This window comes from Ambystoma mexicanum, chromosome 3p, assembly GCF_040938575.1.
Source record: "Ambystoma mexicanum isolate Mex_15411 chromosome 3p, UKY_AmexF1_1, whole genome shotgun sequence".
In the NCBI taxonomy this organism is placed as follows: Eukaryota; Metazoa; Chordata; class Amphibia; order Caudata; family Ambystomatidae; genus Ambystoma; species Ambystoma mexicanum.
The window spans coordinates 611,546,246-611,558,569 of NC_090925.1; the positions used below are offsets into that span (position 1 = coordinate 611,546,246).

Below are 12,324 nucleotides of genomic sequence, written 5' to 3' on the forward strand. Positions count from 1 at the left end.
AGATTTTAGATCCGGTAGGAACAAAATGAAAACGAAAGGTCAAGAGTCAAAGAGATCCAAGAGACAAATTAGGCAGTGAAGAGACAAAACAGGAGGGGGGCAAAAATAAAGAACAGGAGAGTGAGCAGACACAGAATGGGATGCAGAGAGAGAGGATAGCTCAGGGGCAACACGCTCACTATGGAAGCAAGACAATGCAAAGCAACACATGTTAGATCTCTGGTCCACGCTTAGAAACCTACCTCTGGGTATTAAGCGCGTTATAAATAACCTATCATATCAAGAGACAAGAGGAATCAACCCAATAGGCGAGAGAGGAGACAGAATTTGAGGGTATGCAAAGGAGGAGAAGGAGTGCAAAAGGGAAGAGAGAACAGAGGAAAGCGTGAAGGAGGGATTCAGGATACTTGAGGGAGAAGGGAAAGAAAGAACAAAGGAGATACAAGTTAAGAAATGCTGATTCAGGAGGACAAGGCTGTGCTACACTGTAAACACCCCATCCTTAAGAGAAGACAATATGATGCTGTTTGGTTGGTATCTATGCTCACCACCTTTCTGTAAATAATCTGGGGTACAAGACGGTTCCAACACTCTTGCCACAAACACTTACCACGTGCCCTAATTTGGGTATCACTCTCAGACTACCTTTACTTTACCGATAAAACAAAATGCCACATATTAATTTCAATGGGCTCACCTTCGAAAACAAAATTGCACTCTTTGAAGCCTCCACAGGTTGAGAGAGATGACCAAGACTGCAGGGATGCTACCTGCTCCAGATACACCCCCCCCTGGGACTATGGATTGCAGCTAGCTGGTCCTCTGTGCTATGCACTCGCCATCAAGTGATCTCGATGACCGGGATGGGAGGGCACTTGACCTTTCTCAAGGATGGGGGGGTGTGGTGTAATAAATGTTTGAAGATCAATGCTGAAGTCGGATGATAGGAGCCTGGTTCTGGGAGCTGCAGTGATGGGTCTTGCATGCTTTTTGCAGTTTTTAGTAAATGATTGACAGCAGCAGACAGCACATTTTATGACCTACCTGGTGGGCACTTGTCACAGCATTTGCCATCCTTCCAGTATTCATTCGGATTGCACGCCAAAGAGGGGACCACAAACAACTGGGGGAGGAAAAAAATGAAACACAATCAATGTTTACTGGCAGACAGTGTGGCCCTTGTTCACCTCCCATTTTCCTTCTCTGGGACACTGCAATGCTCACTTGCGGTCCTTTTTGTTTATTATTTCAGGTAGCGTTGCAGGGTAACCGAGAACCTGCCAATTGCCCTTTTCCTTGATAGTCATCTTTTACACGTGAGTACAAGTAGACCTTATATGACCCGTGTGCTTTTTCCTGGGACCTTGTACTGATTGTGCATAGCCTGTCACACTCAAGCAGTGTTAAAATGACTTACATTCATACCAGCTGTGAGACCAACTTACATTTCCCATGAATACGCATGAGGGACTGAGTGTAGCAAAGAAACCTGACCCAACCAAGACAGGTTCTGCTGGGATGGGGGCACGAGAAAGCTTTTCAAATAATGGGTTCAAATAGTGCATTTCATGGCAAGCTTTCCGTAAAGAAAAAATGGGTAACAAGCCACGCTGTTAACAATCAGTTTTGAAGGGTAACACACAGCCCTACAGATAAGGATTGTATCGGCCACTTTTACTCTAAAAATTGGCAAATACTCCTCAAAAATGTAAATAGGGAGTAAAAACACTCCCAACAAAAAAAATAGGAAAAAGACATGTAGAATATTGCGCCCCTGCTTCCCCCACCACCCCCCACAGCTACATGGATATGTTTGGACCAGAAGTGCACATGGTACCATAGGAAGAAACATGTTAACTGTCTGATTGGAACAAGGACCATGTATCTTTTAATGTGGATGAATAACTAGGTGCAAAGAAATAAATATTACAAAACATTTGTTTTTCCGTTTGTATTTTTACTCGCTTATAAAATACTCTCATGGGGAATTGGACTTACATTTTTACTCCCTAAAAAATCATTTTCCTTCCAACTTTAAAAATTACAAAGTAAAATACTACCACTTCAAATCTGATCTGGAGCACTGGTAACACATGAAAAAGAGCAAAAGATGCCATGTCACCAACACTGCAAAGGAGCATTTCCCAAAATATTTTCATGATGCATTTTGCCCACAACATATGCCAGTAGTCTGAGAGTGTACAAAAGCAATGTATTTTATGTATTTATTTATTTAGTACATTAATTGAAGCGCACAAAACCCACAGGCATCTAGGCGCTGGTTACAGAGGAGGTGGGGAGGGGAGGGGAGGTACCAGGTAAAGTGGAGGCAAGCTGCATGAAAGACAAATATTGGATGAATAGCAAAGTTTTTAGCTGTTTCCTAAAGACATAGTACAGGGGCTCATTTCGTAGGAGAGGAGGTAGATATTTCCAGACCGCTGGGGCCCGGACAAGGAAGCCTGTGCCGACTGCTCTTTTCCTGTTGTAGCTAGGAGTGAGGATGCAGTGTTTGTAGGCAGACCTGGTGGGTCTAGAAGAGGAGTGTTTTTTGATGGTGTCTGAGGTATTGTGGAGCCTCGTTGGCAAACCATTTGAAGGTTAGAGAGTGTCTTGAATTTGATTCTGTCCTTGACTGGGAGCCAATCAGCTTATTTTCTGGCTTCCGAGATATGGTCATGCCTATAAATGTCTAGTGCTGCTCGTAGGGCGTTGTTTTGGTTGGTTTGGAGATAGTGGAGATTTTTTGTAGAGGTTCCACTTAGTAAGGCATTGCAATAGTCCAATTCGGATCCTATGAGGGCTAGTGCGATTTCTAGACGGTTCCGTTTTGAGAGGAATGGCTTGCTAGTGTTGATTAATTTGATTGAGTATCCTGAGGAGGTGGCCACATGGTTGACATGACGGGTCATGATTAGCGAGGAGTCGAGGAAGACGCCAAGGGTTTTGATAGACTTTGCTACAGGGATCTTGTGTCCATCAACGGTGAAGGTCTTGTACCCGTGGTCTAATTTGGCAAGGGATGATGCTGGGCCAACAATGAGGAGCTCATCGTTGAGCAAGAGGCTGTAAGCTGCCATTCAGGCCTGGATTGTTTCGTAGATGGCATTGATGTAGGGTAATCTGCAGAGAGGGGTATGAGGATTTGTGTATCATCAGCGTAATTTGTATATGAGATACCAAGGGCACCTAGGCACCAAAAAGAGGGGTTTGGTATACACGTTGTACAACATAGATGATACACAAGAGCCTTGGGGGACGCCACAGGATGTGTGAGTGGGAAGGGCAGTGGCCTCACCTGCGAAGACACGGGTTGATCTATTGGCTAGGAAGGATGCAATCCATTTGGTAGCATCTTGTAAGAAGTGTTCCGAGGTAGATAGGGCATTGCAACGGATGTCATGTTCGACGAGGTTGAAGGCCGTGGAGAGGTCAAGTAGTAAGAGGAGTGAGAGGGAGCCCTGGTCAATGGCTACGTCAAGTTGGTTTTTCAGGTCTAAGAATGCCGTTTCGGTGCCATGTTTGGTGCGTAAGCCCGATTGTCTAGGGCCTAGGACGTGGTGCGATTCTAAGAAGGATTGGATTTGTAGATAGGCAACTCTTATCAAGGTGAGCTTTACTCGAAACTGTCGCTCTTGTTCGAGAAGGAAGAGGCAAAAAATACCTTTCTTGCAGGTCCTGTAAAGGACATAGCCCATGGTTAGCCGTGTGTACTGTACCCCACCAAACAATGTCATCTTAGTGCTAAAAATCGTATGTTATATGAGGCAAGGGCTCACTTGGTAATGGAAGTAACTTCAAAACAATGCAGTACGGCGCAACTTACATCGCACCGCTCCATTCAATAATGGCTGCCACTCGGGTCTGCACGTACAGACCGGATCGGTTGTGTTGCAGCGTGGTTTTGTAGCAACAGAGTCCTAGATATCCCCACTTGTCCAGCACGCCCAGACTCAGTCTGGCGTAGCGCGGTATGCTACCAACCCAAAACGAGCTGCCGGAGACATACTGCAGCTCCACAGTGATCTTCAAGTAAGTTGTGCCGTACCTCATGGTTTTGAAGTGATTTCCATTACCAATCCGAGTCATCTGACGTGAACTAGAGCAGCTTTACGTGTTTTTTTAAAGCTGGATACATACTGATACACATTTATCTTAACACAGCCACATACAGAGCCATACAGTTTTGGATTGCTTTTTCACAGGAGGGCTATTATCTTCCCTCTGGACATCTAGCTATTACGAAAAGGTAGGATGCCTTGCATTAGTTGCAGAGGTCGAAGGGGTCGGGAGCGGTGCTCCTATACTTTTTATTTTTCAGTTTCATTGTTCCTATACTTTTATTTTAAAAAGAAACTGTTCCAGAACGGTTTAGTTTTAAATTAAAACTGTAGGAAGAAGTTGAAGCTTGCACTTCAGTGCACTGCACTGAACATTCCCTTAAATATAGGTGTGTTTGTTTGGGGGATTGGACTGTGTGTGAGAGGGGGCGCAGCAATGGGGTTTGTGGATAGAGGGGCAGACTGGCAGGGAACATAGCTCCACTACTTTTTTTTGTACACTTCGACCCCTCATTAGTTGCCTAAAACTAATTATTTCCGATGAATTTGGCCGTCCTTTTTAAATATACATTTCACACCGTTTTGTCTAATACGCACATTTGCTTCCTTTGTAGATACAAAACACATTATTGTGCACCAATTTTTGAATCCGTCCTGATGAAGGCCGCATAGTTGTGGAACCACATCCCTGGTTCACCAGACGGCCGAAACACACCGTGTCGACTACAAAATATAGCAACCACTGACACTGCAAAGATAGGGCAGGTCTTTTGAAAAAAGAACAAAACTTTGTATCCATCCTGGACTACGCCAGAATCTGTAAAAATTGTATTAAGAAGGGGTATCTAGATCTCAACTGTATATAATTGTCCTTGTTTGTGTCTGAATTTGATACGATTCATTTTTGTTTGGACTATAGACTGTATGAAGGGCCTTATTAAGTCCGTAGAATGTTGTATAGGTGAATTGATGTGTTAAAGAAACTGAGGTTTGTTTCTTGGTACAAAAAATAATTTAAAAAAACATACCAATCAAATATTTGAACAATGGTGGTGTGACATAGATAGCCTTGATCACGGATACGTTTTGTTTCGTGATTAACCTGGAGGATCAAGGCTCACCAGGTACCCTTGATATAAAAATCCTTCAACTCACAGACTTCATTATTATCTATATGCTACAGCTTTTTAGGATACCATTTACAGGTTCAGCATTTACTATTGTTTATAAACTTCCTTGGTCGCCCCCAAATGTCACACCCATCCCAAGAGATGAATGGGTAGGCCATTCCTTGTTACACTTCTGTAAGAGTCTGCAGTTAGCAACATAGACTGATCCATCGTGTAAATCTAAGCTGGCAACTCCCTACAGAATTGCATATCTGCTAATTTACACTTTGTGTCGATTACCCATCCCTTTTTTTCAGTAAACTCTATTCTACTCTTCCTAGTCACAGCACTTATAATGTAAGGATGAGTCTGTGTGTGGTAGATAGCCGACCTGTCCTTTAAAACTGCGAGGGGAAAAAAGTAGCGTTCCACCTCCTGAACCAGCATATGCTTCTACCGGACCGATCACCGGGCATTTCTGTCATTAACCCTGCATAACACCAAACAGGTATAGTACAACTCTCTGTAATAAAGTTAAAAGGCATGTCATTCGAGCACTTTCTCTTGAGTTTTGTCCTTGTTGCAGTTCATACAATATGTAGACACACCAAAAGCAGTGCCAAGATTCCTACCAACATATCAACATAAAACACATGCAATGTGCGACGGGGTCACATAGGTAGGGCCAGGAGATGCTGGGCATCGGAGAAGAACACCCACTACATGAGCTTGAGTCAGTGGGGATACAACGTGGATGCTCCATGGCCTATTCCTGGCCTCTGCATGCGAGTGGAATGTAACCCACCCCACCAGAAAGACAGACATGCATCCTTGGTTCATCGATGCGTGCATAGCCAAACCCCAAGCGTGGCCCACAACCCAGTCACCAAGAGGTAACGGTTTGCTTTCCTCAATTCCATATTCTCTGGAATTCCTTTTCATCCACAGCCCATCCCCCGGCCCTTTATCCTACTTCTGTGAAGACCTGGACTTTCCTCTATCCTTTATTTTTCCACTTCATGTACCCTTCTCTCTAGTTGGTGATTGCAATCTATATCTCTGAACTACTCCTAGCTCTTCTCCTGGACTTCCTTTACTCAAGTCCTTTCATCAATATCAATTTCCCTTCTCATGTCTCTTGACCTGGTTTACTCCTCTTTCCCCAGTACCATGCCCCACCGCCCCCCAACTCTCCCCTGATGATTTATTTACTTTTTTTTTCAAATTCTCATCATCTGCCTCCCCTATTCCACCTTCTACAGTTTACCATTGTGGCCTACCTCGTGCTTGCATTCATCCTTACTAGCTAATGTTGCTTCTCTTGAGGTCTTTTCCCATCTCATGACAGACTATCCCACTTCTGCTCATACCATTGGTCGCCTTACTACTTTTGACTCTTGCTATACTTCCCGTTCATTTTCTCCATCGCAAAAGACTCCTCAACCCTGGCTGACTCCTGCACCTTCTTTCTCAAAAAGACTTTTATAGGGACAGAACTGCGTTGCAAAAAGGTTTCTCACTTGAAATCTCTAAATAGTTCTATGCTACTTCCCGGCTTAGTGCTTAGAAACTGTACTTCTTTGATATTATTCTAATAAACCCCCTTCATCTGCACCATCTCATCTCCTCTTCAGGACCCCCTCGGTTTACTCTTTGCTTCATCCAGCTGAATTTGCCAATTATTTTTCTAAGGTCTCTGCTCTTCATGCTTCCCACACATCTGCTCCTTCACGTTCTGACTCTTGCCACTCATTTCCTCAAGTCCCTCTCTCTCCATCCTCCTTTACCTTGCTTTCTGACTTGGATGTCCCATGCTGCACTCTCCCCTGACCCTTTACCTTCATCTCTTGTTCCTAAAGTCTAGCTTCTTTCTTTCCAGACTTCTCTCCAATCCCCTTTTTTCAACCAATTTTTTTCCATCTCGGGGTAAGCATGTCATCATTATTCCTACTCTTAAAAAGTCTTTGCTGGATCATTCCGCCCCAGGTAGCTTTCAACCCATTTCTCTTTGTCCTTTCTCATCTCAAGTTTTCGAGTGTGTGGTCTATTCACAAGTGTAAATTTTGATTATCATTCTCTTTTTACCCTTCATCAATCTGGCTTTCGCAAATCCCAGTGACCACTGAAAGTGCCCTGCTTTATGTTGCCAATTACTTACTCTCTGTCTAAACTTTTTACAATTCTTGTATGCCTCTATCTTTCTGCTGCTTTTGAAACTTGATCATCATATTCTTCTTTCTACCTTTTCTTCTTTGTGTTTCTCTGGTTCAGACCTAGAATGGTTTTGCCTGCATCTAACGGACGGGAGCTACTGTGAGAAACCCGAAGGTGTCTCACTTGCTAGTCCCCGGGGATCGGTCATCCAGGGGGCCAGAACATGGCTATCGCTTTTGGATCCAGTTCCTGGGGGTGGACCAGTGCAGGAGGATCACCTGGTTGAGGGATCTTCGGGGAGTGGAAGTGGGACACTGGATGGTGAGACGCGGTATCCCCTTCCCTGTAACACCTTTACCCCATCCTACCAGGTAGGATATTTAAAAATTCAACCCCCTCCACTTCACAACAAACACTTTCTCACGGACAGCCCGCTATAAGAGAAGACAGACTAACACCTGAACCATATACTGCACACGTCCCAATACAATGATCCCCACACCGATAAAAGGCGCAGCACAGAAGCACATTCTAAGCAAGGCAAAACACACAAGGAAGCAGCAGTTCCAAGATGGCAAAACAGGAGCGGATCACGAGGAGGGAAGTTCCCTTGACCTTTTCGATTAGGAACCGTTACTTTCATGAACCTTTAAGAATAGAAACCGTAAGACCAGGAAGAAAGGCTGAAGAATCCTGCATTGTGTGCCAGAAGTACCCAGGGCCCTCCTGCGTCGATAGTCAAGCTAGGGAGAATCACTTGCCGCCGTGGTGCTGCCCTTGGCTCTTACAACACAGCAGCGCCAGTGAAGTCAGCACAGTCAGGGAGACCGATACCAGACCAGTCTGTGTTGAAGCCAAGGTTGCAAGCGGCAAAATTCTATGGTGAAAGCTGAAGCGAACAATGTATGAAACGCATGTGATAACCAACGCGAGTAAAAGTGAACAACAGATGAGTGATTGAACTTTGAAACCGACAGACAATGCCCTTGACAGAGTGGTCCGGCACCGCAGGGGTGCTCTTTCAAAGGTCTCTGTAGGGTATCCAACTGAGTTAAGAAAGGTGAAAGACTGGCAAAGGAACTACACATCGAAGTTGTCCTGCGACAGGGCTAGCAAAATACTGTGTACAATCGAAAGTCTTCGATGTTGATACTGTCAAGCAAATTGATGACAACATAGATAAAGTTGATCCGAGGCCGAAAGGAGGGAGATCAATTGAAAGCTTTTGGAATAAAGCAAGTTTGTGTTAAAGTGAATTAAAGTTGGACTGAGTCTGGCGGAGGGAGACTGATTGAACATTGTGTCAAAAGGGAATCTGAGCCCAGATGAGGGGGATCCAACGTGATTAGTGAATCACCTGAGAAATGGGAGTATGTGTGAAATCCTAAGAGGAAAAGAACGTATTGTTTGTTGCATTAGGCCCTCTAAAGGAAGAGATTTTGAAAGGCACGGAAGGTCCTGATGCTAATGTTTGAACTGCACCCTCGTGCTAGAGAAGCCATGAAGCTAAGCTTGAGTGTACCGCCTTGTCCCGTGATGAAAATGTGGGGAAGGGAGGCCAACGGCCTGAATATCCTGACAAATCATTTCTTGAACACTTCTTTCTTTTGCATAACATTGTTTCCCACACTATTTGTATTTAGAGGTAAGGATTGGCGATAGGGTTACTAGTATAGGCCCTTTTATTTTGACACGGCACCACTAGGACTGTGTTGTTATTTGATGGTCGTAGCTTGCTCCCATCTGTAGATTTAGGATTAGATATGCATTTTCAAACCCTTCAATAAACACCCTTAAACTGTGGTCACTTGTGTCTGCCTTACTGTTGATACCATGCCATCCTTACACTATTCAGTCCCCTATGACAGTCATCTATCCTTTCACCTTCCCACTTTGTCTTGGTTTCCATCATGGTTTGGTTCTAGGTCCTCTCTTTTTTTCACGTCACGATTCTTCTATCAGCTACTATTTCTTCCTTAAGTCTATGTTATGATTTCTATGCTGTTAACTCTGTTCTTTCTCTTCCTCTTGACAAACTTCATTCTACTCTGTTTGTCTTCTTTCTATTCATTCCAGGTGGAGTCTCACTTTGTTTCTTAATTCTTCTAAGACAGAAGTACTCTTTTTTCCTCTTGGCTTCAACCCGTTTGCCTCGTATGCCTCCCCAGTCTCTGACACCTTCCTTGCTGTCATTTACTTCCTCTGATGCATTTAACTCCGAATTCTCCTTTCACTTCACATTTCTAACACTTCTCACTTTTGCTGTTTTCGCCGGTAAAGCTTTCAGCCTTTGTCTTTTTTTCCCCCATGCCAAGCTAATATTTGCTATTTCTCTCAATTTGATTATTGCTCAGCACTTCTGATTGGTGTTCTCGTCCATTGCTTAGCCTCTCCACTGCTCGTGTTCTCTTGTCCCTCTCTCATTCACTGCAACCATTTCTCCCTCAGAAATTTACCAGGTTACTCACCGTAGCGACCACCTTACTCCTAGTCCATAGTCCCCTTTCCTCCATACTTGTGGGACATCTCTCCGTCCTGTGGGACGGGACCGGAGCACTTTGTAAAAAGCATCAAAATGTTTCCAAAGATTTGTCCCTCCTCTCTTTCCTGCGCGGGGCCCGGCACGCGGCCGTAACCCCGCCCACCTTGGCTCCGCCCCACGCATCGCCCATCAGTCCTTTTCTATCGCAGGGTCAAAGACCCATTAGCAATAACAGAGGAACCTTATTAGAGGGGACGGCGGGCAGGCGTATGGAGGAAAGGGGACTATGGACTAGGAGTAAGGTGGTCACTACGGTGAATAACCTGGTAATACTCCTTCGTCCCCGTCCCCTTTCCTCCATACTTGTGGGAGATTCCCAAGCACTCCTTACAGGAACTATGGGTGGGTGGAAATACCCCTTACTGAAACAGGTTCTTTAGCACAGCCTGACCAAACTGAGCGTCAGCTCTAGAGCTCATATCGAGGCAGTAATGCTTACAGAAAGCAGATGGGGAGGCCCAAGTAGCTGCCCTAGCGATGGACTCCCAGGGAACATATTTCTGAAAAGCAACCGCGGCTGCCTTGCCCCGCACCAGGTGTGCATGGATACCTTTAGGTGGTTTCAGCTTTTGGACGGTGAAAGACTGATGTAGGCGGCAATCCATCTGGAAATAGATGCCTTAGACGCCGGCCTGCCCTGAGGGTTACCGAAGGTCACAAAAAGTTGAGAAGAACTTCGAAGCTCGGAAGTCCTGTCCAGGTAGAACTTAAGAGCTCTTCGGACGTCAAGACAGTGTAGAACCCTTTCAGCCTCTGAGGCAGGGTTCGGAAAAAAGACCGGAAGGGAGATCGACTGATTCAGATGAAATTCGGTCACTACCTTCGGTAGGAAATCCGGGTTTGTCCGAAGGACTACCTTGTCCTTGTGAAAGACCAAGAAAGGATGCTCCACCGACAATGCCTGGAGCTCACTCACTCTCCTCGCTGACGTAACAGCGACCAGAAAGGACACTTTCCAGGACACGTACTTGAGGTCAACCGTAGCCATTGGTTCAAAGGGTTTATGGCACAGTGCCGTCAGGACTACATTTAGAACCCAAGGCGGGTGCGGACTACGAACCGGAGGGTAGAGGCGTGTCAAGCCAGCAAAATGTCTCTTCACCACCGGGTTAGTTAGAGAATAAGAACACAGGTCTGTAGAAAGGTAAGCGGAAACCGCTGAGAGATAAGTCCTGCAAGACAGAACATGAACCCCTGACTCTGCTAGGGAGGATACGAAGGACAGCACCGTGTCAATCGTGGCCACCCTCGGATCCAACTCTTTCTCCAAACACCAATGACAGAACCTGAGCCATTTAGTCTTGTATTGAGATCTGGTCAAGCGTTTCCTGGCTGCCTGGATAATGCGCATGTTATCCGTAGACAAACTCAAATGCTCTAAAGACTTGAACTCAGGCACCATGCCGCAAAGCTGAGCGATTGTGGGGAGGGGTGCCACATCTGTTGTTCCCCTTGGTGAAGAAGATCGGGAGTTAGTGGTAACCTGATCGGCGGATACACTGACAGGTGTTGAAGTTCTGAGAACCAAAACCTGGCCGGCCACCACGGGGCTATCAGTAGAAGAGAACAGTTCACAGAGTTATTCAACTTTCAAATTGCTCGATGAACTAGAGGCAGAGGCGGGAAGGCGTAAGCTCTCATGTTGTGCCATGGAATCTCGAGAGCATCCCCCAGAGAGGAGGCTCCCAGCCCCCCTCTGGAGGCGTACTGAGGAAGCTTCTTGTTTACCGCCGTGGCGAAGAGGTCCACCTACGGTGTGCCCCAACGCGAGAAAATCCCTGAGAGGACCTCTGCCTTCAACTCCCACTCGTAGCTGACCACTGTCCGCCGGCTGAGGGCATCCGCTGTGACATTCAGCTGGCCCCGGATGTGCACTGCAAGCAGCCAGACCCCATGAAGCACGGCCCACTCCCAAATCTGGATGGACAGGTCCACGAGAGGGGGAGACTTTGTTCCCCCTTGCTTGTTTATGTAATACATTGATACCACATTGTCCGTTCTTATGCGGACCACCTTGTTGACAATGAGCGGTCTGAACGGCTTGAGCGCCAGAAAGATCGCCAGAAGCTCCAAATGATTTATGTGCAGGAGCTTGTCCTGAGGCGACCAGAGGTCCGAGACCTGAAGAAGATCTAACGTCGCACCCCACCCCAAAAGGGTGGAGTCCATCGTGATCATCACCATGGGGGCTGTATCCTGAAACCCCACGCCCACCGACAGGTTGCTGAGAGATGACCACCAGTCCAGGTCCACTCTCATGGAATCCGGAATCATTATCTGCTTGGAATCCGGGTCCACAGCCTGACGCCAGGAACTCCGAAGAGCCATCTGGGTCCTTCTCATTTTGAGATGAGCGAGAGTAAGAGCCAGTACACACGCCTCTGGAACCACCAGGCCGACATGCTCTCCGACTGCGCAAACATCTGACACGTGGCCAACAGATCCGCCATTCTGTCCC

The 12,324-nt window shown here is 46.0% G+C and overlaps 1 protein-coding gene across 4 annotated transcripts in view; it reads right to left on the reverse strand.

The window, feature by feature from the left end:
- Nucleotides 1-12,324, reverse strand: part of CD40 (CD40 molecule) — a 345,834-nt gene that overhangs the window by 217,128 nt on the left and 116,382 nt on the right. For all 4 annotated transcript variants that reach the window (XR_011304313.1, XM_069651362.1, XM_069651361.1 and 1 more), the window contains exon 2: nucleotides 1,045-1,123. Coding sequence is in view for 3 of the 4 variants with exons in the window: in XM_069651362.1 (XP_069507463.1) it covers nucleotides 1,045-1,123 (79 nt within the window). In the remaining variant the exon portion in view is untranslated. The remainder of the gene's footprint in view (nucleotides 1-1,044; nucleotides 1,124-12,324) is intronic.